Source organism: Phodopus roborovskii, unplaced genomic scaffold (genome assembly GCF_943737965.1).
Source record: "Phodopus roborovskii unplaced genomic scaffold, PHOROB, whole genome shotgun sequence".
Classification (NCBI taxonomy): Eukaryota; Metazoa; Chordata; class Mammalia; order Rodentia; family Cricetidae; genus Phodopus; species Phodopus roborovskii.
In genome coordinates this window covers 15,865,392-15,889,477 of record NW_026126424.1, presented here as the reverse complement: position 1 = coordinate 15,889,477, position 24,086 = coordinate 15,865,392, and the positions used below count along the sequence as shown (strand labels likewise).

The 24,086-nt window shown below is 39.3% G+C and overlaps 1 protein-coding gene across 1 annotated transcript in view; it reads right to left on the bottom strand.

The window, feature by feature from the left end:
* Window positions 1–23,969, bottom strand: part of Slc30a7 (solute carrier family 30 member 7) — a 69,921-nt gene extending 45,952 nt beyond the window's left edge. Inside the window, exons 1-6 of the mRNA XM_051185627.1 lie at window positions 23,703–23,969; window positions 23,381–23,482; window positions 12,118–12,231; window positions 9,408–9,495; window positions 8,596–8,728; window positions 3,733–3,876 (exon numbers count right to left, since the gene is read on the bottom strand). Of these exons, the coding sequence (XP_051041584.1) occupies window positions 3,733–3,876; window positions 8,596–8,728; window positions 9,408–9,495; window positions 12,118–12,231; window positions 23,381–23,482; window positions 23,703–23,782 (661 nt within the window). The 5' untranslated portion in view covers window positions 23,783–23,969. The remainder of the gene's footprint in view (window positions 1–3,732; window positions 3,877–8,595; window positions 8,729–9,407; window positions 9,496–12,117; window positions 12,232–23,380; window positions 23,483–23,702) is intronic.
* Between the last annotated feature and the right edge of the window lie 117 nt (window positions 23,970–24,086).

Below are 24,086 nucleotides of genomic sequence, written 5' to 3'. Positions count from 1 at the left end.
TCTTGTGACAGTTCATAACTAACAAAATTTGAGACAAAACTACTTTAATTGCTTTGTATTTAATGACTCCAATAATTCTGGTTTAAAGAAATCCCTGAATGTAAAATATTAAGTTCACAGAGAAGAATAAATTTAAATTTGTATTCATGTTAATCTATTGGCTATATTAATTTTTGTATGTGATGTGTACACATATTAGCACGGATGTGAACATGTGTGAGGCCCGAGGCTGACATGATTCCTCCATCGCACTCCACCTTTACTTTTAGAGGCAAGGTTTCTTGTTGATCCTGAAGCCCATCTACTCAGCTAGACTGTCTGACTGATGAGCTTCAGGGATCCACCTGTATCTGCTCACGGGGTAGAGCTCTAGGAGCACCCCACCACTTCTTGCTCCCCAGTTTTTTATGTGGGTACTCTGGACCAAGCTAGGTCCTTGTGCCTGTGAAGCAGGCACTTTACCAACTGAGCCATCCACAGCCCTGCATTCCTGTCTCATCAGTTAAGAATGCATGCAAGCATACTCCGTTAACAGGAAACTCTGGAAAGGCAGGAAAATGGGAACAATAAAGAGAAATCAATGATGGGAACTTTATAGTAATCTATGGCTCTGACTAGTGAGCCTCAAGTCACCAAGGTAGGGAGAATTCACTGTGTTTGTTTGCTTCAGTTCCTGCCTCTAGGTTACTGCCTTGACTTCCCTTGATGATGAACTCTCCCTTGTAAGGTAAAATAAACCCTTTCCTTCCCAAGTTGCTTTTGGTCATGGTATTTATCACAGACACAGAAAACAAACTGGAATATAAACTGCAGCTTAATCGTGTTTAGGGAGGACTGTGAAACTCTGGGCTCAAAAGGCTGCTGGATGCTCAGAGCTTCCACTGTTATAGGAGCTTGGAAGGTTAGATTGAGGACAGAGGTGCAGATGTCGGAGGCCTGGCTTGTGAAATTACAGTGGGAAATAAAGACCATTCACATGATATTTTGGACTAATAGTCTGTGGAATTGGCACTGTTGCTTTACTGGCACAACTGATGCTGGTTAGCTAGGGCTGAAGACTCAGCTTTGACTAACAAGAGACCAGCAGCACAGATGAAATCTTCTGGGAAGGTTTCTCAGGGTCAGCATACAGATGGTGCTGTGCAGCTGTGATTCTCCAGCTGACTGCCAAACTCGGCAATGTGTAAGCACATATACTGATTTTGTTGACACCAAAAGCTACAGGACTGAATGGATGAGAGCAGCTTTGGCTTGGCACTGTGAAAGGGCAGGGGAGACCATTGATGAAGGTGTGGCCTTAGTTGTGTGAAGATCCAAGGACTTATGGGATGAAGACCCAAGGGGTTATGGGATGAAGCTGAGCCTTGGCACCATGCAGTAGGGTTGTGGACTCTGAGGAGGAAACATTAGGCCATCAGTGAAGGTACAACCTCAGTTCCTGTAGAGACCTCAGCAGATGGGAGATGACAACGAGACATCTGACAAGGACAATAACAGGTGTGAAGAAGAGCAGGCCTGAGCCTATGAGACAAGCTGTGTGTGCTGTGGATGAGAGGGCGGGGGGCGGGGAAGTGGGGTTACTTGAGCCCAGAAGATAGTGAGTCCAAGGTGGCAAGACTTTAGGTACAAGATTTGGGATTTGGAATTACACTGCTAGACTTGCTCAGTGTTTTTAACAATAGGAAGCAAACTAGGACAGTGACCAAAAGAATCACATAGAACTTTCATCTTAAAATATTATTTACAAGGAGTATACTTGCTGTATCAGCCTGGGATTATATAATGAATTCCAGGCCACTCAGGGCTACATACTGAGACCCTGTCTCAAAAGGCCAAATCAAATAAGTATATTTTACTTGTTTAATTAATTAAGGTATTATGTGCCAGAAATTAATAACTGCAAGAACATTTCAGAAATCATGTTAAATTAGCGAGGGATAAGCAATTTTTCAAAATTATATTGGGATAATGCATGTGAACAAAAGTGTTCAAAAAATTAATTTTCAGATCTGACAGTGTAACTGCTTCAAAACATAGCATATTATAGATTGAAGGAGGTAATGCAAGCTGACCTATGGGATTACCACCCCAAACCAGAAAGAACAAAAAGAAAAGGTAACCTTAGGAGTATAGAGAATACCTACAAAGTATATGTCTGACTGTTAATACCAAAATATATGAAGCGCTCAAACAACTCAAAGGAAAATATCTGTCAGATTGAAAAATGTCCCATTGGTATAGAGAAAGAAATTTAACATCAGTACTCAGCAGAGAAATTCCAATACAAATACAAATTTCAATTTCAAGGAAACTGTTAGGAAGACTCATGGCTATTAAAAAAAAAAAAAGTACTGGCGAGTGTGTGGAGAAAAGGGAACCCTTATACACTATTAATAGGAATGTAAACTGGTATATAAACTGGTACAACCACTACAAAAAGTGGTAAGTGGTTACAGCAAGAGCACCAGTATTAGTTCTGGGCACAAAACCAAAGGAGCTGGAACCCAGACCCTGAGATGCAGGCCTGCTTCCATTCACTGCACCATGACTTTCCACACTGAAGACAGGGAAGCAACCTAAATGTGCCTGATGGGTGACGGGGGTATCCTTCCTCCTTCTAGAAGAGAAAGCTGAAGTTCAGGACAACATGGATAAACTCAGAAGACATGTGAAGCAAGAAAAACTCAACACCAGCTACCATTTATATGAGGAAGCTGGAGGAGTCAAACTCATAGAAACAGAGAAGAGCTTGGCCCTTTCCAGACACTAGGGAGAAGTAAGTGTCGTGTCGAAGGGTACAAACGTTAAATTACACTATTTATGCATAAGGCCCAGAGAGCTGGACAACTCTGGAGTAATTATAGCTGACACTGTACTGTATAATTCAAGCTGTCAGGACGGCAGGATTTATGCTGTGCTCTAATCTAAATAATGAATAAATAATAAAGAAGTGGGAGGAAAGTCATGGGAACGAGGTCTACACATTATAATGAAGTAATGGTTCCACAAGGGTAAACTAGTCCCTGAGATCAAAGCATAAGCATTGAATATGCACAGCATTTTGTTTACCAATCATATTTCAATTAGGTATTTTGAAAATTGGAAGACTACAAAATTGGAATGTTCAATCCTCAAGGCTCTTCTCACTTTGTTCATATGTAAAGCTTTAGTATTCTGTCCGCATGGCCAGTGCCGGTAAACATCTAAATGCATAATTTATTTAAGACATGGGTAGATTTTGTTACCTAAGCAGTTCCTATTAATCTATACTCTCAACATATGAATAATATGTTGATAAATACATTGTAATTTAGCATCTACTACTATTACATAAAGATTTCTGAAGAAGCACAGAATATTAGGCAGTTAACATAAAGTTATAATAAAAATTGAAAAATCTTTAGTATTTTTATAACATATACTAAAGGCCTTGTCAGACTTAAAATAATCATAGTTTTTAATTTGCTAAACGTCAACTGTTTCCCATTTACACAATAAAAAGACTAGCATTTTATTATTATATTCACTAAAAAAAAAAAAAGAAAAAAATTAAATCCACTGCCTTAACTTCATATGACAGTACAATAAAAAGAAACTAACACTGGAAGCCATTTAAACAGAGTCACTTGAGGCTAAGGTCCTCTCAATAGACCATTCCAGCTTGGAAAGTCACCTCACACATGTTGTTGGTTTGGAAGGCTAGCCCTCTGCTGGTGCCCTGGCTGCACTCACCGTGAGAATGGAAGTGTCCGTGTCCATGAGCATGGTCATGGCTGTGTGCAGCTCCATGTTTGGCTTCATGACTATGGCAATGATCTTCATGGCCATGGGTATGATCTAGAGCACCATTAAAGAGGGAGTGACTGTGTCCATGACCTAGAAAACAAGCAATATTAGAACAGGAGAGATGTAAAAATTCATAACTGATTACAATAATACTAGTTAGAAGAATCCTGTCTCCACATTCAATGCAGATAACACTTGCTTCTAATAAATACCATCAATGTACTCAAACAATTCTGAGTTCTACCACAGAGCCCAGGAATAAGCTCTGAAGGCCAGAAAATGCAAATCCTTCAGGATCTCCAGATCACCTTCCAGACAACTGCAAAGAGAATCTCAACCCTCTCCTAAGTGCCAAGACTATAGGGGGAGAAAAAAAAAAAAAAAGAAAACAAGTAATAAAGCAACCATGTCAGAGCTCTGGCCAACCGAAGAGAACCACAGAATACACAGAAAGTCATCATCTACTAGGCCTTGTAAGGAACACAGTCTTCCCTTCCCAGCCCAGGAGCAAAATAAAATAACTCAAAGCCACCAAGCTGTAGATAACAGGGTGATGAGGTTGCTTTTGGTACATTGATACAGCACCACCTTCTGGTTAGCTAGTATTTGTCCATCAGTGCAACTCACTGGCACAGTCTCTAGTTTCCATGAGACTCCTAGGCTGAGAGCTCAGCAGGCACTAAGGTAATAGTGGGGAATTCCCAGCAGTTAGTCAGCTGCTGACATTAGATTTCTGAGAACTTCAGGAAACCTCAGAGAGGCAGATTCCACAAGGAAGTCTGCAAGATAACAACACACTCCTGGGAATGTAAAAGGGTGTGCACAGACTAAGATAATCTGAAAAAGAAAGAACTGCCATTCGTCTTTCATTGACCTTGCAACTTCTAAGCTAGCAGGAGATAAAACTTAGGGCTCTCTGGTAACTTTGAAGTAGAGTTGGAAGATGTACTTTCTCCCTTTGCCTAAAGTGGGAGATTTGTAAGCAAGCCATTTGAGGAAATTGACTAAATTCTGGGTGACTACTAAGCCATTCCAGGCTAATGACTACTAGTCAGACAGGATAAAAAACAGAAGGAAGATCCTAAAGTAAAAACTATCAGACCGCTTAATGGCCACATCCTACAAGAAACACATGATTTGTCATCCAATCTAGAAAGACTCAAAAGTAACACATGAACAAAACACCAGAAACAATAAACTCTAAAGGGAAGACACAATTTGATGTCAGAGTTTTCAAAATACACGACCTAAAGTCCAGCTCTCATCAAGGAATGAGCCAAGCAAAGGTATAGGAACTTGTGCCATACACCAACTGGAGATACTTCTAAAGAGGCCCCAAAGACTTGGTAAGCAAATTTTAACCAGCTAATATAAACATATTCAATGAGCAAAAAGAAACCAGGTCTGAAGACTCAGTAAGTCTGTCTAAAGTCTGTAAGTCAACAAGAAAAACAGCATAGAAGTTATAAAACCAGGTTGTGGGCTCATGCCTCCAGTTAAGTACTCAGGATGTAGAGGCAGGAGGGCAGCAATTAAAAGATTAGCACGGACTATAAAGCAAAGGTTTTTTTTTGTTGTTGTTGTTGTCGTTGCTTTGTTTTTTGTTTTTCTCAAAACAATAAATTTTAGATACCAGAGATTCTGGAATTAAAGCACAACAGTAAAATAGACACCAGAAGGACTCAGCAACCATGGCTGCTATACAAACAGGTAAGTAGAGACCATGTCCTCAAAAGCAGAAAGAAAAGAGAAAGAAAAAGGAGCCAGAGGAGCAAGAGGAGGGGAGAAAAATAGGAACCAACAGCTGAAAATTGGCCCAGTTTGATGACCATACAGTCAAGAAATCCATTAAAGTCCAAGTATAATAAACGCAATCGTATCAGAGACATCACAGGTGATGAAAGCAAACTAAGGAGAAAATCTTGACGGTCTTTTCTTGCTGCATAGCTGATATACACCGGCACTTCAAATACTAAGAGCTCACTACTCAAGAGAAATTCCAGATTCACAGAGCAGCCCTCAGGGAGACCAGACCATGGTGGGTCGTCTCCTAGTTCCCGGTTCAGTTAACACCAGCACATTGCACTGAGAGAGGGACTCAGGTGGATCTTCTAGAGGGAGGCACAAAGCCCAAGAACTGAAGGTCTCATCATGTATCCCAGGTTGGTCTAGAACAAACAATCCTCCTGCCTCAGCCTCCCAATAGCTGGAATTACAGATAGGTCTCAAGCTGACTCAGGGTCTTAGTTGAAACCCCACAATACATGCAAGTGTACATGTATATGTAGCCTGATGCTTTGCCTACAATCTGCTCCAAGGGGGTTGCTTCTGGAACAAAAGGAGAAAGGAAACAAAAGGATGGAGAGTGAACAGAAGGAGGGATGCTCCTCCACAATGCCGAATGCCACCTTTGTCAACACACATGCCATGGCACATGCGCACATGTGTACATACACATAGTAAAAAAAAACTCTTTCAAAGTGAAACAAACAGAAGAAAGAAATCCTAGAGGCCAAAAGGCAGTGGATGGATATCAAAATGGCAGTGGTGGGGTACAAAACTGAAAAATTCTATAATCTATAGAATTCCCTTTAAAATAAAGGAGAAACTGAGGCAATCCAGAAAAACAAAAGCTTGTCCCCTCCAATAGTGAAGCGTTCTCAGGATAAATCAAAGGAGATTAAAGAGTAGTTCAAACCCACACAAAGAAAAAATAAACAATGGACAGATAATCACAAAGACAGTTTGTGTTCACAACTCTGTTTGAAAAGATAGCACACAAACCACTTAGTGCAGAACTAAAATGATGGGTTATAAATATGAATTCCAATAACAATAAAGGAGGAAGAGAACAAGAGTACATTGGGACAGGGGTATTACTGAATTAATTTACTAAGCATCTGAACTAGATGCTGATGTTCCCAAGACAATCACTAAAAACTCTCTTAGGAGAATGACTGGAAAAATGCTTATTTTTCCTAAAGGGGAAATATCTCAAACTCACTCATTATGAAGAAAAAAGTTATAAATAGATGGAAAAACAAAGTGGGTAACAAGAAACCATCAACCCAAAATGAGAGCATTAACACAGAGGACTTGGTGTTCATGCCCTGGAATAGAAAAATCATTGAAACAGAGAAGAAAATACATATGAAAAAAATGTAAGACAAAAATCAGACTATATTGTACTTTCATTTCTATTGCTGTGCCAAAATACCCTGGAAGAAAAAAAAGCAAATTTGGAGCAAAAAGCGCTTATTTCAGATTGCACTTATAGGTTTCAGTCAAGACATAACGTCATCCAGCTACTCTTACTATGTCCAACATCAAGCTCACTTACCTGCTGCTGAACTCAACTGCAGGATCCCTGACTAGGCAATGGTGCTACCACTTCAGTTAACTACGCTGAGATAGTCCCTGTCAGGAAAGCCTACAGGCCAACCTAATGTAGACAACACTTCACTGAGTCTTTCTCCCCAGGAGCCCACAGGTGTGTCAGCGACAATCAACGCTAACCATCAAAGACTACCTACAAATTAACCTCTATATGAAACTTAAAGCATCAACTTGGAAAAGATATTTAAAACACATAAAACAAAGGTAGCAACAAGTGGAAAAAACAAACAAACAAAAAAACAAAAAACAAAAACAGAGAGACAGTTATTGCCTAGAAACACACCAGTAGAATGTCCAACTTCCCTACTAACCAGAGACAAGAAAAAGAAGCCACCTTTATTAAATGTGAACAAAACCACTTTAATCTCTAATATTAAAGGTTGATATAGTCTGGGGAGAAAATGAATACATTTACTTCTGGATATAACTGTCATTGCAAGAAGGCAACTTGAAAAAAATAAGGGTACTACTAAAAATGTACATATACCATGTTTTATAAATCCTACTGCTACATTAACATACTGAATTAAAAGAACTATCTGTAGTGATGGAAATGGTCTAGGTCTGAACTAGGCAACACTGCAGCTTCATATGTTTTCTTGTTCCCTCTGTTTTTTGTTGTGTTTTTGTTTTGTTTTGGCCTTTATTTAGCTTTGTGGTTGAGAAAGGGTCTCACTATGCACCCTAGATAGCCTGGAATTCACTATGTAGAACAGGAAAGGCTGAATTAATCCTCCTGCCTCTGTCTCCCAAGTGCTGAGATTGTAGCAGACATGCACCACCAGGCCTGGCTTCATACCATGGAGTTTTCTGTGAGTTCATTATACTAAAGTGATTTCATAAATATATAGTAGACCAACATCTACAAATGGAAGGATCTTTAAAATGTATTACACACTAACTTACAAGCACATACACAATTTGTTTAAGCAACCAGATTTGTGGTTTTCTGATACCTGTTATTTATTATGAATTAAATATTACATAAAGCAGATGAGCTACATAGATCTGGAGAAGTCCATACCAGTATGATAATGTGCATAAGAGGTCTGAATGGCATTGGAGCAGAGCTATGGAGAAGAACAAGGGCTGGCTCAGGAAGACATTTCTGAGTATCTAGATATCATACTCCTGCAACTTTAAAATTAATGATTTTCTAAAATATTTAATGACAGAAACAAGCAAAATAGTAAAAAGAAGAGGAAAACAATGGGGACTTGCCAGGATATCTGCCCCCAAGACTGAAGACCTGAATTCGAGCCCCAGAACTTGGTGGACAGAGAAAACCAATTCTCCCACATTGTCCTCTGACCTATACAAACATGCACACACACTCACATGCACGCATGCACGCACGTACACACCAAATAAATGTTAACAAAATGAAGAAACAAATAGTTCTAACCATCATACCAGAGCCAGAGCCATGAGAATGTCCATGACCTCCATGATTGAAAACAAATATTCCCACTAGGTTTACCACAAATCCAAGAATTGAAACAAGCAACAGTCTCTCGTGGTGCACATCTGGGGGGGCCAATGCCCTCTGAAAACACACAATACAAAGAGACGGCATTGGTACGGTTCCTGATTGAAACTGCTGGCAGTATAGTGCGATATGAAAATTTTTAGTCATTATCATAAGTAAAAGTGCTCAAAACTACCTGCCCAAAGTTGAGACAGCTAAAGCAAGTATTCACATACTGCCAAAAAAGTAACAGTTACTGTCTCTAAATAAATGTAAATATGCGTGATATTTGTTTCTACACCTGTTCCTCTTGCTGTTTCTATGTTTACTAATCCTCCCACTCTCCTTCTACTCTTAGAAAATGTACACCAAGTATTAAATGCTGAGCAGCAAAACTATCAGCTCCTAGGTGTTTTAAAGACAATTCCCACAGGACCCCATTACTCAAACCGCACCTCTGCTTCTCAATGGCAGGACTTGATTCACAGTTTATAGAGCACTACCATTCCATTGTTTCCCATCAAGATACTTTATATATATCTATATCTATATATATATATATGTGTGTGAATATGTATATGTATATGTATATATATATGTAATTTTCCACTACTTCATAAATCCTCATATACACATACATTTTCTCTCAATAAACGACAGTTGAAAAGATCTCTATTTCCGTTATATCTCCGTTATATCTTTAAAACATTTTCATTGAGAAAAGCCATTTCCTGACTCTAATAATTATCTACTATACCTCAACTCCTTCTGAGAAAATAAAGAAAGCAGTGAAGATCAAAAACAGCCCATTGACAAAGCCAGCCAGAACTTCTGCTCTAACATACCTAAAGAAGAACAAGACAAACAGTGAATTACACTTCTTAAAATCCAAATAAATGTATGTTTTAGAGACTGTAAACCATGTTACATGTTTAAGTGCCAGCAAAGTCTTCATATTTACAGTCATATAATACTGTAAGATGGATTAAGAGATTAATTTACTATGAACTACATTTGATAGCAAATGAAACAAAACACAAAGTAGGCTTAGAGAGCCACAGAAATGTAAATCTTAAGCTGCCACTGTAGAGAGGACAAGACCAGGCAAGTGTACAAAGAAGGGGACAAAGAAAGCAAGAGAAAATGTCCAGGAAACTGGGTTTTTACAGTAGTTATTCTCCTATCCTGAGAACTCACTTTGTACCTTATGGCTATGAAATCTTTAGGAAATGGAGCTCTCATCTCAAGTAAAGTTAAATTATCCCTGCATTACATCAGAGAAACCCTGAGATTTATGTTTATTATCTTTTTCTAAACTAATATACTCAGCCTAAACTTGTAGTTATTTATTTTTAGAACTAACTCGATCTTCATATCATTACATAAAACCACTTTTACGTGTCCATCCCTGTCTCTGGGCTTCCTACTTAGGAGAAGCACTGGAGAGAGATCTCGTGCTTCCATAAGGCATATTTGGCTGAGGCCACGGAAACAACGTTAGCTCAATGTGTGTTCACGCCAGCTAGTCCTTCACCAACGCTGCAAACATGAGAACTGCTCTTGAGACACTGTGTGGTGGCATGCACAGAGACTGCGCCAGGAAGGTTATAAGTTCTAGGCTGACTCAAACTTTATAAGGAGGCTGCCTTTAAGAAAAAATGCTTTTGCCAGCTTCCTAAGTCAATGCTACACAAAACTTTTGTTATAAAAACATTCTTTTAAGTAAAGAGGACATTTTCTTTTCTGGTTATGTAGAGACACTCTAAGGACACCCTGGAACTCACTCTGGAACCTATGAGGGCTTCAAATTATTTCCAAGTTCTGGGGTTACAACCATGTGTGATCATGCCAGGCTGAACAAACTCTTTATAGGTCCTCTCCCCAGTTACGTTTGTGTTCATCCTATCAAGCAGATCTAACAGAACAGGAATTTCACACTCCATTTTCAAATATATACAAGTAAATTAAATTCAACTATTATTCATCAAAGCATGTATGTTTTGGAGAAAAGTACTAAACTCAAGAAATACACAGTCATTTTTCTATAATTTATACTTGAAAGGGGTTTATCTACTAAATCAGCAGGATTATTGTTCAAAACAGATCATTTTCTCCCTCTAGTCCTATAGTTAATGCTTGACAGAAAGCTTTTCATCCTTACTGAATTTCAAGATCAAAGGCAAGAAAATATTTTAGGAATCTTTTGGTTCCTAATTTCTAGCTCGGTAGATATGTTTCATGCATTCTCATAAACTGCTGGATTAGTGTTAGTTAGTTCGTTACTGGGCCTGCTTGTAGGTTTAAAGCGAAGAAGAAAGCTAGATCATAGATGGTTATTTACCTGAACAGAGGGAGTCTTAGAATTAGAACTTGTAGTTTGTGAAAGTAGAACTGACTGAGCACGTCTCATGTGTCAACTAGCCAAGGCAACAGCAGTATGCAGACTGAAAAGGTGTGGAGGAAACAGGCCGAGAGGGAGGGAGGGGGTAGGGCCAGAGAGAAAGCCAGGACAGGAGAACATGAGGGATATAAGCAAAAGTGAGGAAGAGATTGGGGGGGGGGGGCGGCAGAGGCAGAGCCAGGAAAGGTGAGCATGAGCAAGGGGAAAGAGGAAGGGCAGCTAAAGAGTGCTGTGAGAAAGCACTAAGAAAAGAGATAAAGCAGGGGTAAACAAGGAAGGAATTAGCATGCACAAGGAAGGCTGGAAAGGACATCAGTCCTCATCTCTGCTTACACATGAACAGAATTATACCATGAAATGTTGTACGAGCTCAGGTCAGGGAAATAGGGAAGCTTAAGTCAAATAATGAAAGCTTGTTGATTCTCCAGTCCATGGGGGCAGGACGCCAACTCTGCCTCTAATCTGGGTCTCTAATGGTTCCTGCATAGCATGGGGCTGAGTGTACAAGCGGGGAGATAGAGATCACTGTACATAAAAACAAAGCTAAAAAGACCAATAAGACCATCTTATGAAATAATTTTAAATATATAATAGCAGAGTATCTCCAGTTTAAAAAAATTAAAAAAAAAAATATGATCAGTTTCATACGACTTTCTTTGTCGAAAAATAGGCTACGAGAAAATCCTTACACAGCAACAATGTATCTCCTAAATCTTTTTGGTAAAACTAAGAGCTTATCTGCCAAACAAAAGATTCTGTATATGAATAAAGTTACATTACACATTCTGATCATATACTTAAAAAAAAGTTCTTTCTTTTATTTTGAGAGTACAATTATATCACTTCTCCATTCCCTTCCTTCCTCTATATACTTCTAAAGCAGACACATTTAATCCAGGAAGTTAAAGGGTAACCCTGAGGGAGATGAATAAGAAGGACCTGTAAGAGGCCTCAGGGGGGTTTCAAGGCTCAAACCACACAGGCAAACTTATAAAAACTCATGGCCTTAGAGCTGTATATTTTTCTGTGTATCTTGTAGTTCAAGAAAAGTATTTTAAAGTCTTACCCATAAGAGAAAGCATCATTATCTCTCCACTTTGAAATAACAGAAGCTGCCAATCCGGCCAATATGGCAGTACTGTCAAAAAACATGTGGAAAGAGTCGGAGATCAAGCCTAGGCTGGAAAAGAACAAATATAACAGTACATTATAAAACAAAGCAAACAGTAAAACACTCTCCCTAAAAGCTAAAGGTCATCTGGAATTACCTTCTAAGGCAGCACTGAAATATGACACACAGAAAGATCCTGTTCACTTAAAAGTCTAGTGCCTAAAAAATGGTAAAAACAAACAAATAAAAACCACCACCAATAAAACAAACAAACAAAAACAGCCATGTCCTGTAGAATAGAAATTGCTCTCTTTCTGCTCACAAAGGCCAACTGCTCTTAAGATAAGAAGGCTGGAAAAAAACACTGTTGCTGGAGGATGGGCTGTTATCTAGAGGCAAAGAAGTCTGCTATCATTATTATATTTTAAGATTTATTTGTTTTATTTTATGTACATGACTGCCTGCATGTGTGTCTGTGTACCACATGTGCCCGATTCCTGTGAAGGCCAAAAGAAGAGTGTCAGATTCCTAGATCTGGACTTACAGACAGCTGTGAGCTGCTGGTCCTCTGTAAGAGCAGCAAAAGCTGTTAACCACTGAGTCATTTCTTCTTCTGGCCTCCGTGGGCACCTGACATGCATGTGGTACACAGACATACATACAGCCAAAACAAATACAAAAGTAATTAATAGGTTAAAGGATATGGTACAGAGCATTCATGGAACATCCATGAACAAATGGAGAATTTCCATAGACAGAAACTTTACATGAAGGAATCAAATGAGGTAGTTTAGGATTTTTCAAAATTCTTGAAAGACAAGCCAATCACAGTCCAGGGTAATTAGTGAGTACCCACTGGCACTGGGAAGAGGGACCAGCCAATCACAGTCCAGGATAATTAGTGAGTACCCACTGGGGAGGGGGACTTTCACACTTTACAGGGAACACCAAAGAGAAAGAAGAAAGGACAAAAAGTCACAGATTATTCTTACTGGAAATGGTTCAAGTCATAATATAATATGGCACCATGTTCAAAGAACATAAGAAGGAAGTTTGCTCGCCTCTACTCTCTTTAAGGACATCTGAGAATATTTTTTAAGGGAAAAAATTATCAAAACCAAAAGTTGACTCTTTGAAAAGATCAAAGAAATTGGCAACATTTGCATCAACTGATCCTTGAAATAGACTTAAGGACCATTGTGAATCTATAATGCCAGAACTCAGAAGCTCAGGGAGTAGTTGAGGCCAGCTGGGCTACAAAGTGAGAATCTTTGTTAAAATAACAATGGCAAAATAAATAAATAAATCTTAACTACTAAAAGTCAATAATAAAGAAGGATACTGTTGACCTAAAGAATGGAAGGTAATAATATGGAAAAATTATCGACCATATGTCAACAAATTATCTAAAAACAAGTACCAAAGGGCAACTAATCTCACAAAGCTGTTTGAAAGTTGATAATCTGAAGCCTACGGTGAGAAAAGATTGACTTGGTTGTTTCGAAAGTTCCAGCAACAATAAGCTCCAATAATACTTCCAATGCTGGCTTCACTAGCTAATTCTCAAGCATTTAAAACATAATGAATACCAATCTTTCACAAACACTTGGGGAAAAAAATATAACATAAGAGAATACTTCCCTAGGATAAGATCAGTGGTACCTTATGACTAAAGCCAGATGAACTATTATGAGAAACTATTATGCAGAGGTAAAATGAATCCAAAAACCCTCAACAAGACAAGAGCAAGCACACCCAGTACTACATACACGTCAAGAGTAAACATACCCTGACCAACTGTGACTGAATCCAAGAATGCAAGGATGGTTTAATATATGAAAATCGATCACTGTAATGTATCATATGAATAAAGGATAAAATATTTCAATAGATGAAAGATATTGCATAAAATATAACATCCCTGATGATAAAAATACACAACAAATTTGAATACAAGGAATTTCTTTAACTTTCTGTATTACATCAGCTACAAAGACATATAGCTGATATCATCAGTAAATGGTGAAATTAATAGACTAGTTAATTGTGAAAGGCTGTTTTTTCCTCTGAGATCAGGAATATGAAAATTATGTCCCTTTTTATTTGTTTTACTTATTTTACTGGAGAGTCTGAACCAGGCAATAAAATAGGAAATGAAATCAAAATTCCTCAGATAAGGGAAGAAATAAAATTATATATATTTACTGATGTATTATATACAGAAGACCTTAAAGAATATCCCAAATCCCTAATTGAATTAGTAAATTAACTCAGTAATTTAGCAGGATAAAAATAAGAAGCATCAAAATAATTTGCACCCCTACATGTAACAAAGAACAAAAGTGAACTAAAAATTTTCCATTTACAATAGTACTCAAAAGAAAAGTTAACATTTTAAAAGATAAATTTAACAAATTACAAAACGTATGCTCTGAAAACTGAAAAATACTGAAGAAATTAAGATGACCTAAATAAATGGAAAGATGTTGATGGTTATAAATAAAAAGACCAAAACCTTTTGAGTGCTTGTGGTGAACCCATGCTTCAGACACACTAAATCTATGCTCTTCACTGAGCTGCACCCCACACCCGCGAAACAATACGCCATAGCCTTCACTTAGATGTAAATGAAGCTTCATGGATGTAAGTCATTTGTTCAGGCCAGGGCTAGCCTCGGCACCATTTCCATTTCAGTACATGTGACACAAGAGCAAGGGATCAGAAGACATATGTCCCCAAATACGCTACACTTTCACTTCATTCAAGACAGTGTCAAGTTCACCTTAAACTTCCTATTGCATGAAGCATGGGAGTTGGAGAGATGGCTCAGCAGTTAAAAGCTTATGTCAGAAATAACAACCACACAAACAGCAAACGGATGCATCTACACTTCAACACTGAGCTTACAGCAGGCCTCACCCACCAGTACTTTGGCCACCTTATCAGAGAAGTGACTGTCCTGGTTTCCATCCCACAAGAGCTCCTTCCACAGCAGCAGGCAGAGTATGGCTCATCAGAGCCACTAATGCTCTGTCCAGTCCCAAACTCACTACTGAACCAGCCTTTCTCGGTGAAAATGGTCCTGTCTTGCCTGGAGAACTGGGTCTCATCCACCATCTCTCACTTTCACCTCAACTTTTACCTCTTTACTGTCCAACTCTTCCTCTGAGGTTCAAGGCTCTAGATCCCAGGAAGAGCTCCCAACATAGGCCTAGGCTGTATTCTCTTTACCTTTAGTTCCCAGAGCCATACAAAGTGGCAAGCCAACACTTCAACTTATCCTTTCTTCCCTTTCCTTTCCTAGCCCTTCTGGGTTATTCTTAGGTCCCTTTTCTGTTGTAATTATTTCCTCTTTAATACAAGGAAGTTTCCTCTGGGCAGCCATCTTGGACTCAGCTACACACCTCATTAAGTGAATCAAGACACTGTGATTGCTACTACGGCAATGAGGGACACCACTGCTCACACATTATGTATGTAAGTATGCATATATGTAAGTATGCATGTATGTATTTATGTATGCATGCATGCATATATCTATCTGTCTATCTAGCTGTACAATTAATGTGATTTTGTTTAGCGACAGGCTCCCTGCAGATATGCTTGGTTAGGACATCATAAATGGGTCCTGACAGGTATCGTTATTTAAAAGGCCCAGAAATTTGGAGGAAGACACACAGGAGACCAAGAAACATTAAGACAGAGATGAGAGAAATGCTTCTACAAGCCAAGGAAATGTTAAAAATTACCAGCAAACCACCTGAAGTTAGGCAATTCTTCCCCAAATCCCTGTGGACACCTGGAAGTCAGATTTATCCCCTCCCAAATGTGAGACTAGAAACTTCTCATGTGCTAGCCACTTAACTTGTAGTGCTTTTACAGGAACCCCAGCAAATCTGCCTTCTATATGTTCAATGGATACAAAACACTGCCTTAAGGGAAACATAAAAGAGTAAGTCCTGTAGACTGTAGCAATCAAATTCTCTTTAATACTTGTATTTATTTTTATGGTGTATCATATTCCCAGGGCAGTTTTAGCATTTAATAAAATGTAACCGAACCTGAAAATTTACTTCCTCTTCTGAGATGCAAGAGCACCATGTTCTCTTACAGCAGATGATATGAAGCCATCTCCCTGAACTGAGGACCATGATGTAAAAGTTACTTAGCTAGAGATGAGTAGATAAACCCACATGAAAAGCCTTGAATTCAAACTCACTGGGAAAACGCTGCTGGGAAAATGTGGCGTTGGTTTCTCATCTTCAGTACTAGCAAGTGTTACCCATCATGAATTATCACTTTGACTAGTGGCACAAAGTTCTTTAAAACTTAAGGGTAGGGGCTAGTGAGGTTATTCAAGAGGGAAAGATGCCTGACACTAAATCCGATGCCCTGTGTTCAAGACCCAGGACTCACATGGTAGAAAGAGAACACCAATTCCATCCGGGTATCCGTTGGCCTCCACATGTGCTCCAAGGCATGTAGTCCCTCACATATGCACTCATGTGCATGCATGCACACACGGCAAATAAAATGTAACATAAACTTTTGAAAAATGAAAAGTAAAACATACAGGTGGCATAGATATTACCTAAAATTATGGATTTGCACATCAAGTAAAATGTGCTAAAGAAAAAGTATTTCCTCCAATCAGCATACTTGCTCTGGGTTCCTCTTTAAACACTAATTTCTTTCAAAAAGTTTTAAGATACTTTCTCCATGTGACTAGCCAAAGACATTTGAATAAGGGAAATTTCCTTTGGTGTATAGGAGAAATCCTAACACTTACGAACAAAAGAAACACTTGAAGCTAATCATGGTTCACAGAATAATCTCAGCACTGAAGAGCCTGAGGCAAGAGTAACCCTATGAGTGAGTCCAGCCTGGACTACCCTGTAACGAGTATGGTTTTTCTGCCCGCCGCCGGTATTGTCCTGCCGCCGCACCAGCTCCAAATAATACACAGAGACTCTGTATTTGGTACAATACTGTTGGCCCGGTTACTTGTTTCTTATTGGCTAGCTCTGCCTTTAATTATTAACCCATTTCTGCTGATCTATGTATTTTTACATGGCCTTCTCTTACCGGGGAGGCGGCTGGCGTCCAGCTCTCTCCAGACTCTCCATCTTGACTCCTCCCTACTACTTCCTATTTCCTCCTTGTTTCCTAGTCCCTCCTATCTTCCTTTCCTATTGGCCAACAGTGCTTTATTATTAACCAGTATGAGAAACATATACAGAATGACATCTCCCATCACTACCCAATGCATATTAGGCTACCATAGGCTATAGTGTAAGATCCTGTCTTCAAAGAACAGTAAAGAAGGAGGAAGGAGGGGAGCGGGAAGGGTAAGAAATTCTTGAGAAGGATTTTACCTAACACTAGGAGTGGCAGCATGAATCTAGCTATAATTATGGCACTGGGAAGTTTGAGACTGCCCTAGTTTAAGACCAGCTTTTAAAAAAGAAAAGAAAAAAATATTTACGGTCCACTTGTAAAAATAAAGGCAGGAAGAAAAAGCTATCAGTTCTAAGAGGTGTAAGATCTTCCCCTATCAGCCAAACAAACATTCTATAATGTTAAGAAGAATACATGAAACAAGAAAGGACATCAGGCACTTGGAACTGCTAAGCATGGCTCTTGTCTTTTAAAGAATCAGCCATAAGCAGTTATGAAAGACTGGCTCTTGTATCTGTTTAAGTCAATCCAGCAGTGGGACAGGGGTGACAAAATGGGTGAAATGGATTGTAAAGATGTGTGGTGAGTACAAGGTGTTCATTATGATTTTTACACATGCTTAAGATTTTCCATTATAAAAAGTTTCTAAAAAGGCCTCTGAGCTAACAGTGTACTCACAATGGTTGTTAAATATTAATTCACAATTGAAGACAAGGGTTCATTATAACTACAAACCCCTGTCCAGCTGATTTCCATAACATGTAATAAGAGGGCTAAGTGTAAATTTAGAAAACTAGGTTGGAGATCAATCAGTCTCAAAAATGAAGGGATCTAGGATGCTACTGAATTCAATTTCTGACCTCGGGTACCCTGACACATACATGCATGCACACAAAGATAATCACACACAAACACATTAAAAAAAAAAAAACAAAAAAGAAAATTGTTAGGATCATGACATTTGTAAAGTTAGTAAACTAATGAACTGTAGTTAAATAACTTACAACTCCATGACATTCTATGATCCTTAATGTTCATCAAAATGAAATACTCATGTAAGTTTTTAAGGTGAGAAGGCAAAGGCTTCCATCACAGCTGAAGAGTTGTCATACAAGTTTCCCAGCTTGATAACATTTAATTTTAATTTATAATAGAAAAATACGTGATTAACGATGAGGGCACTTTCATTAATAAACCAATTAATAAACATCTTCTATATCCATTACATAAAAACCTCCAATATAGCCATTAGCATTTCTAGAACAAATGTTTATGAAAACAGAAACATCAACTTTCGGTCTGTTTCATAAGCTTTTTCAGTGTCTAAAGCAAGTGGTTCTCAACATTCCTAATGCTGTGACCCTTTAACACAGTTCCTCATTTGGGATGACCCCCCCCAAAAAAAACATGAAACTATTTTGTCATTACTTTGTTACTGTAATTTTACTACTGTTATGAATCTATCTAATGCAAATATTTTTGGAAATAAGAGCTTTGAAAAAGGGGTTGTGACCCACAGGTTGAGAACCGCTGGTCTCAGTGAAACTATTTTCAACACTTTCAGTGTATGATACAATTGAAATTAAGTTTTTAAACCGATGAAGTAAACGCATAACAGAACAGCATGAAAATGCATAAAGCCAAACACAGTGGTATACTAGAATATATGGGGGCAGGAATCAGCATAAAAGTCAGATAAAAGGTGCTGAAGCCTTGCTGGAACTTTGAAAGAAGAAAACAAAAACACTGCACTTTGACTTTCTATGTTGTGGGTTGGTCTGTTTCTCCAGTACATATGCTCTTGTGGCTCGTATCAATCTACATGATTTTGTGGAATACATCACATTGCTTCTAGGCATGACCATGTGATAAAAGTATGAGGAAAAGCATTATGTGTTAGCATCCAGATTAAGTCTTAGAAGTCTCTGTTCTTTTTTTGCCTTGTTCTCTCTGGAACTTCGTCAAGGGACTGTGGAAGAAGGTACTGTCTGTCTAAACAATTATTGGCTTTGCTTTTTTCTGTAACTTGAAAAAACTATCCTTGATGATACAAAACTACATTCTTTCACTATGTAGTTACTCAACAATAAATGAATGAAAATTAACAGGGCCTGTATCAGGTCCTCTGTGTATGTATTACAGCTTCCAGTTTAGCATTTTTATGGGATTCCTGTGTGAATGAATGAGTGGGTATCTGGTTCTTGTGTCATCTCTCGAGCCTGTTTCCTTCTGTGGGTTTGGTTTGTTCAATACCAATGTATTAGGTTTTGTTTTATCTTATCTTTTATTTCAGTTTACCCCTTAGAAGCCCACTTGTTTTCCAATGAGAGACATAAAGGGTGTGGATCTGGATGGGAGAAGTAAGGAGGAATTGAGAAAAGCAGAGAGAGGGAAACCATAATCAGGATACATTATACAAGAAAAAAAAGCTATATTCAATAATAGGAAGGGGGGGGGGGAGGAAAAGAAAATACCAGAAAGAAAGCATTCTCAAAGGAAACAAAAAACACAGATACATAGATAGTAGCCCTACACTTTCCTCCCAACTTCTAAGAACCAAAGGAGGTTAACTTTTTCTTTCCAGTGTTTATTTGTGTTTCCCCTGACAGAACAGTTATCAATATAGACAGATACATCCACACATACAACCATTCATTCTTTCCTTCAGCAAACACAAAATAAGCCCCTACACTGTACTAAGTGCCAATATGCCTGACTATGGCACCAGAACACATGACACATATACTGAGCTTTAAGTAAAGTGACCATTAGTTACAAGGTAAAGAGTGGATAGCAGTGGGGGGAAGTGGGCAGAACCGAGTTCTTCTTCCTCCTCACCAAAAGACACACAGCCTAATTAAAGCTAAACTCTTCCTTCAAAACGGAGGCACTGGAAATGAAATCAGAACAACTTAATATTTGTTTCAACTCTATTAAATATTTCTTTGCATTTTTTGTGAGGGGAGTGTTTCATTTATGGTTTAATTCCCTACATTGGGAAAAACAACTTTTTGATTTTTCAGGTTCAACAACCTGAAATATGTATTTTTTAAAAGATTTATTTATTATGTATACAGTGTTCTGTCTGTATGTTTGCCTGCATGCCAGATTTCATTATAGATGGTTGTGAGCCACAATGTGATTGCTGGTAATTGAACTCAGAACCTCTGGAAGAAAGTCAATGCTCTTAACCTCTGAGCCACATAGGGCCCCTGAAACTTATTTTTAAAGAATAAAGTCAAAGATAAAAATGACCAAGACACAGTAGGTCTAGGTAAGAAATAGGCACAGAGACAATCCAATCTCATAAAATATGTCCACTCCAAAAAAAAAAAAAAACAAAAAAACTGAAAACTTTGGTGTCCAAATAACATAGGAAGCCTCATTATGAAAAGATCTAAGTTAAAAACAAAATCCTCTCTCTTTTTTTCTTTTCCTTTTGGAAGTGGGCTCTAGCTCTTAGGAAATCAGTATGTAGCTGAAGATTATATTTAACTTCTGATCTTCCTGGCTCCACCTTCAATATACTGGGATCATAGGCTTATAGCTGTCTTGCTCTGTGTGTGTGTGTGTGTGTGTGTGTGTGTGTGTGTGTGTGTATCTGGCAGTACTGGGGATTGAATCCAGGGCCTACTATATGGTAGGCAAGAACTATATCACTAGGCCATACCACAAGTCTCAACAAATTTCTAAATCCTCTCTAGCACCAAATGATTTATGTTTCATATCCACTGAAACAAATCAAAATTGGGGAATAACTTGATATACCTAGGTATAAGATAAACGACTGCAGCAAGACAGGCAATAAAGCTGCATGTCAAGTCTGAAGGATTTAGCAACAAAATGAGAGAATAAACAATTAGGGTACAGAAGAACAAGTCATTGGAGGACAGCAGAAAGTCACCCAAAAGCAGAAGAGCAAAACACCTAAGGACATATTAAAAAGTCACATACTGCCAGTATTTTCCTTATGCAATGATGTATACTAACAGTTTGGGCAATAATGGTTTTCGTACTTCAACTCAACTCTATGATCAAAAAGGTATCATACACCCAACTTCCCATGAAATAAGTGGCTCGGACACTTAAGATATGAATCCATGAAGTGATTTATGCCAATGAAAGGTCATAATGAAACACAGTATGTAGCTGAAGATGGTATTTAACTTCTGATCTTCCTGCCTCCACCTTCAGTATACTGGGATCATAGGCTTACAGCTGTCTTGCTCTGTGTGTGTGTGTGTGTGTGTGTGTGTGTGTGTGTGTGTGTGTGATTACTAGAGTAATTAGTAAAATGTGTGATACAAGCTACAATGTAGTCACAGAATAAGCAGCACATGTGCCAAAATTATTACATAGTTCAGAAAGAGGAAAATATATATTAAAAATAGTATATATTAATGATTAAAGTGTTAAATTCACATACAAGTTAAGACTATAGTGCTTTCCGCGTATACAATATATTGAAGGGTACAAACTTTAGGAGATTAAAAATATCTGTTATGGAGTACACTCAAAATATACAGATACAGGGGAATCAAAATGGCTACTAAATATATCAAGATTTAATAATGTCAATTTGACTTTTGTACCCCAAACAATAACAAAATCAATAATCTTTGTAATCTACTACTCACTGAAGGTTTTGTTTTGTTTCTGCTTTTCATTTTCTGAGACAGGGTCTCTTAATTTTGGCTGTCCTGGAACCATGTAAACAAACTCCCAGAGATCGTCCTGAGTGTGTGTATGTGTGTGCATTTGACAGTCCTGGGGACTGAATCCTGGGCCTAACACATAGTAGGCAAGAACTATACCATTAAGACATACCACAAGGAGGTGAAAGATTACTACTTTTATTCAACCTCAACAGAGCTAGAGCTCAAAGACTATCATTTTTTTTTCCCTGTCTGAAATGGATTTTAAAAGTTAGTTTAATAGAATCAACAAAAAGCAAACCATGAATGGCACAGGCTAATCTAAGACCCTATATAACTCACCCTCGAAGATTCTGGAAGATTTATATCTTTTTCTTTAACAGTTTTTAAAATGTTTACATGTGTGTCTGCCACATGTGTGTGTCTCTGTGTGTGTGTCTCTGTGGGGGTTCAGAAGAGGGTGTCAGATCCCTTGAAGCTGGAGTTATATAGTCATTGTGAGCCTCCAGAAAACTAAACTCTGAGCCTCTGAAACCATAGCAAGCACTCTAAACTCCAGCCCCCCCCCCCCAGCAGATTCTTAAAGGGGATAATACCTATAGATAGAGTTAGCACACTTGAGAAGTGTGTTGATAGTGTTATTTGCAGAGCAATTTCACAAGCCCAGGAGTTATTCCACAGGAATACTTAAATGCTAGAGACTTTATTTCCTTAGTCACACTGAACTCTCCTCTACCCAAATCACATAGAAAATAGAAACAAGCAAAAAACCCAAAGACGACACCAAAAGCCATCAAATCAAGAGGCACTTTCAGAAAACTGTATGGGAATCTTCTACTGCAGTGAAGATAAGAGGCAATATAATGAAACAGTTTCATTATAAAAGAGAAGGACATATGCTTTGCCGCAGATCTCCTCACAAACCTCTTCAAAAGCCACTCAAAGATAATCATAATTTCAACAGGGTAGCTCAGACCTCCCCTCTCAGAATCTTAAGGGTAAAATCCAAAATACACCACACCCACCGCGAGGTTAGCTAACATGATCCTCCCAGTTTTCCTGAGGTAAAGCGAAGACAAGAAGTTAGAGAAGAGATTAAGTTTAACTGGGGGTGGGGGGGTGGTAGGGGGGCGAGGAAGAGGGGGCCTGTCAGTGCTGTCTGATGGAGTCGCAGGAAATCAAAGAGGCTGTACTTTAAGGGCCCTGATCTTAGAAAAGCATCCCTTCCCTTCCGCGTTGCTGAAGGTTAAGAGAAAGCAACCCAGCAGAAGTAGTAGTGGCAAAGGTAAGACCTGAACCGGTAAGGAGCTACGTGGCACTAAGCAAATAGTGGCTACTTTCCCTCACCCTCTGCTTCCGCCCCAATCATCTTCCCCTTTGGTTACCAGTTGCTCCAGATGCCGTAGAGTAGTTCCACAAAAGCGAAAGAGAGGTTCAGGCACAGGAAGAAAAACAGGTTCCGAGATGTCTTGTCCGACAGGATGGACCTGAGCACGACACGGGGTTATTAGAAGCAGGCAGGAGCCAAGGGGGTGCCGGGACCCTAACATCGAGTCCCCCCACCCCCTTTCAAGACCCACCCAGTCCACATGCTCCTTCCACCACCGCGGGAGGGTGACGCTCCCACCCTGGACCTCAGACCACCCTTCGCTCCCGGCTTTGTGTCCTGCCGGGCAGCCCCCTCCCCGCAGACACAGCACCCCGCACCTAAACCAGCCTGAGATCTTGCCAAACAGATTGAATTTGGGTGGTTTGTATTCATCATCCTTGATGGACAGGGGCAACATCTTCTCCACCCGGCGAAGGGCCGGGCCTCGGTCCCTCTAGAAGTGACTCGGTGTGGTGGCGGCAGTGACAGAGGTGACGCTCCAGACGCCGACCCCCTAGGAGCTTGACCGCGGCGGCGTACCGCCGCGAGACACAGACACAGACACACACCCGGGAACTCGAGGACTTCCGGCCCGGGCCGCGCAACGCGTCCTGGGACGGGAAAGCCGGGGGGCGGGGTGGGTGCGCGGGCGGGGGCGGGGCTTACGGAGGGAGGAGGCGGCGCTGCGGAGGGATGCAGACAGCCGAGGCCGCTGGGCGCCG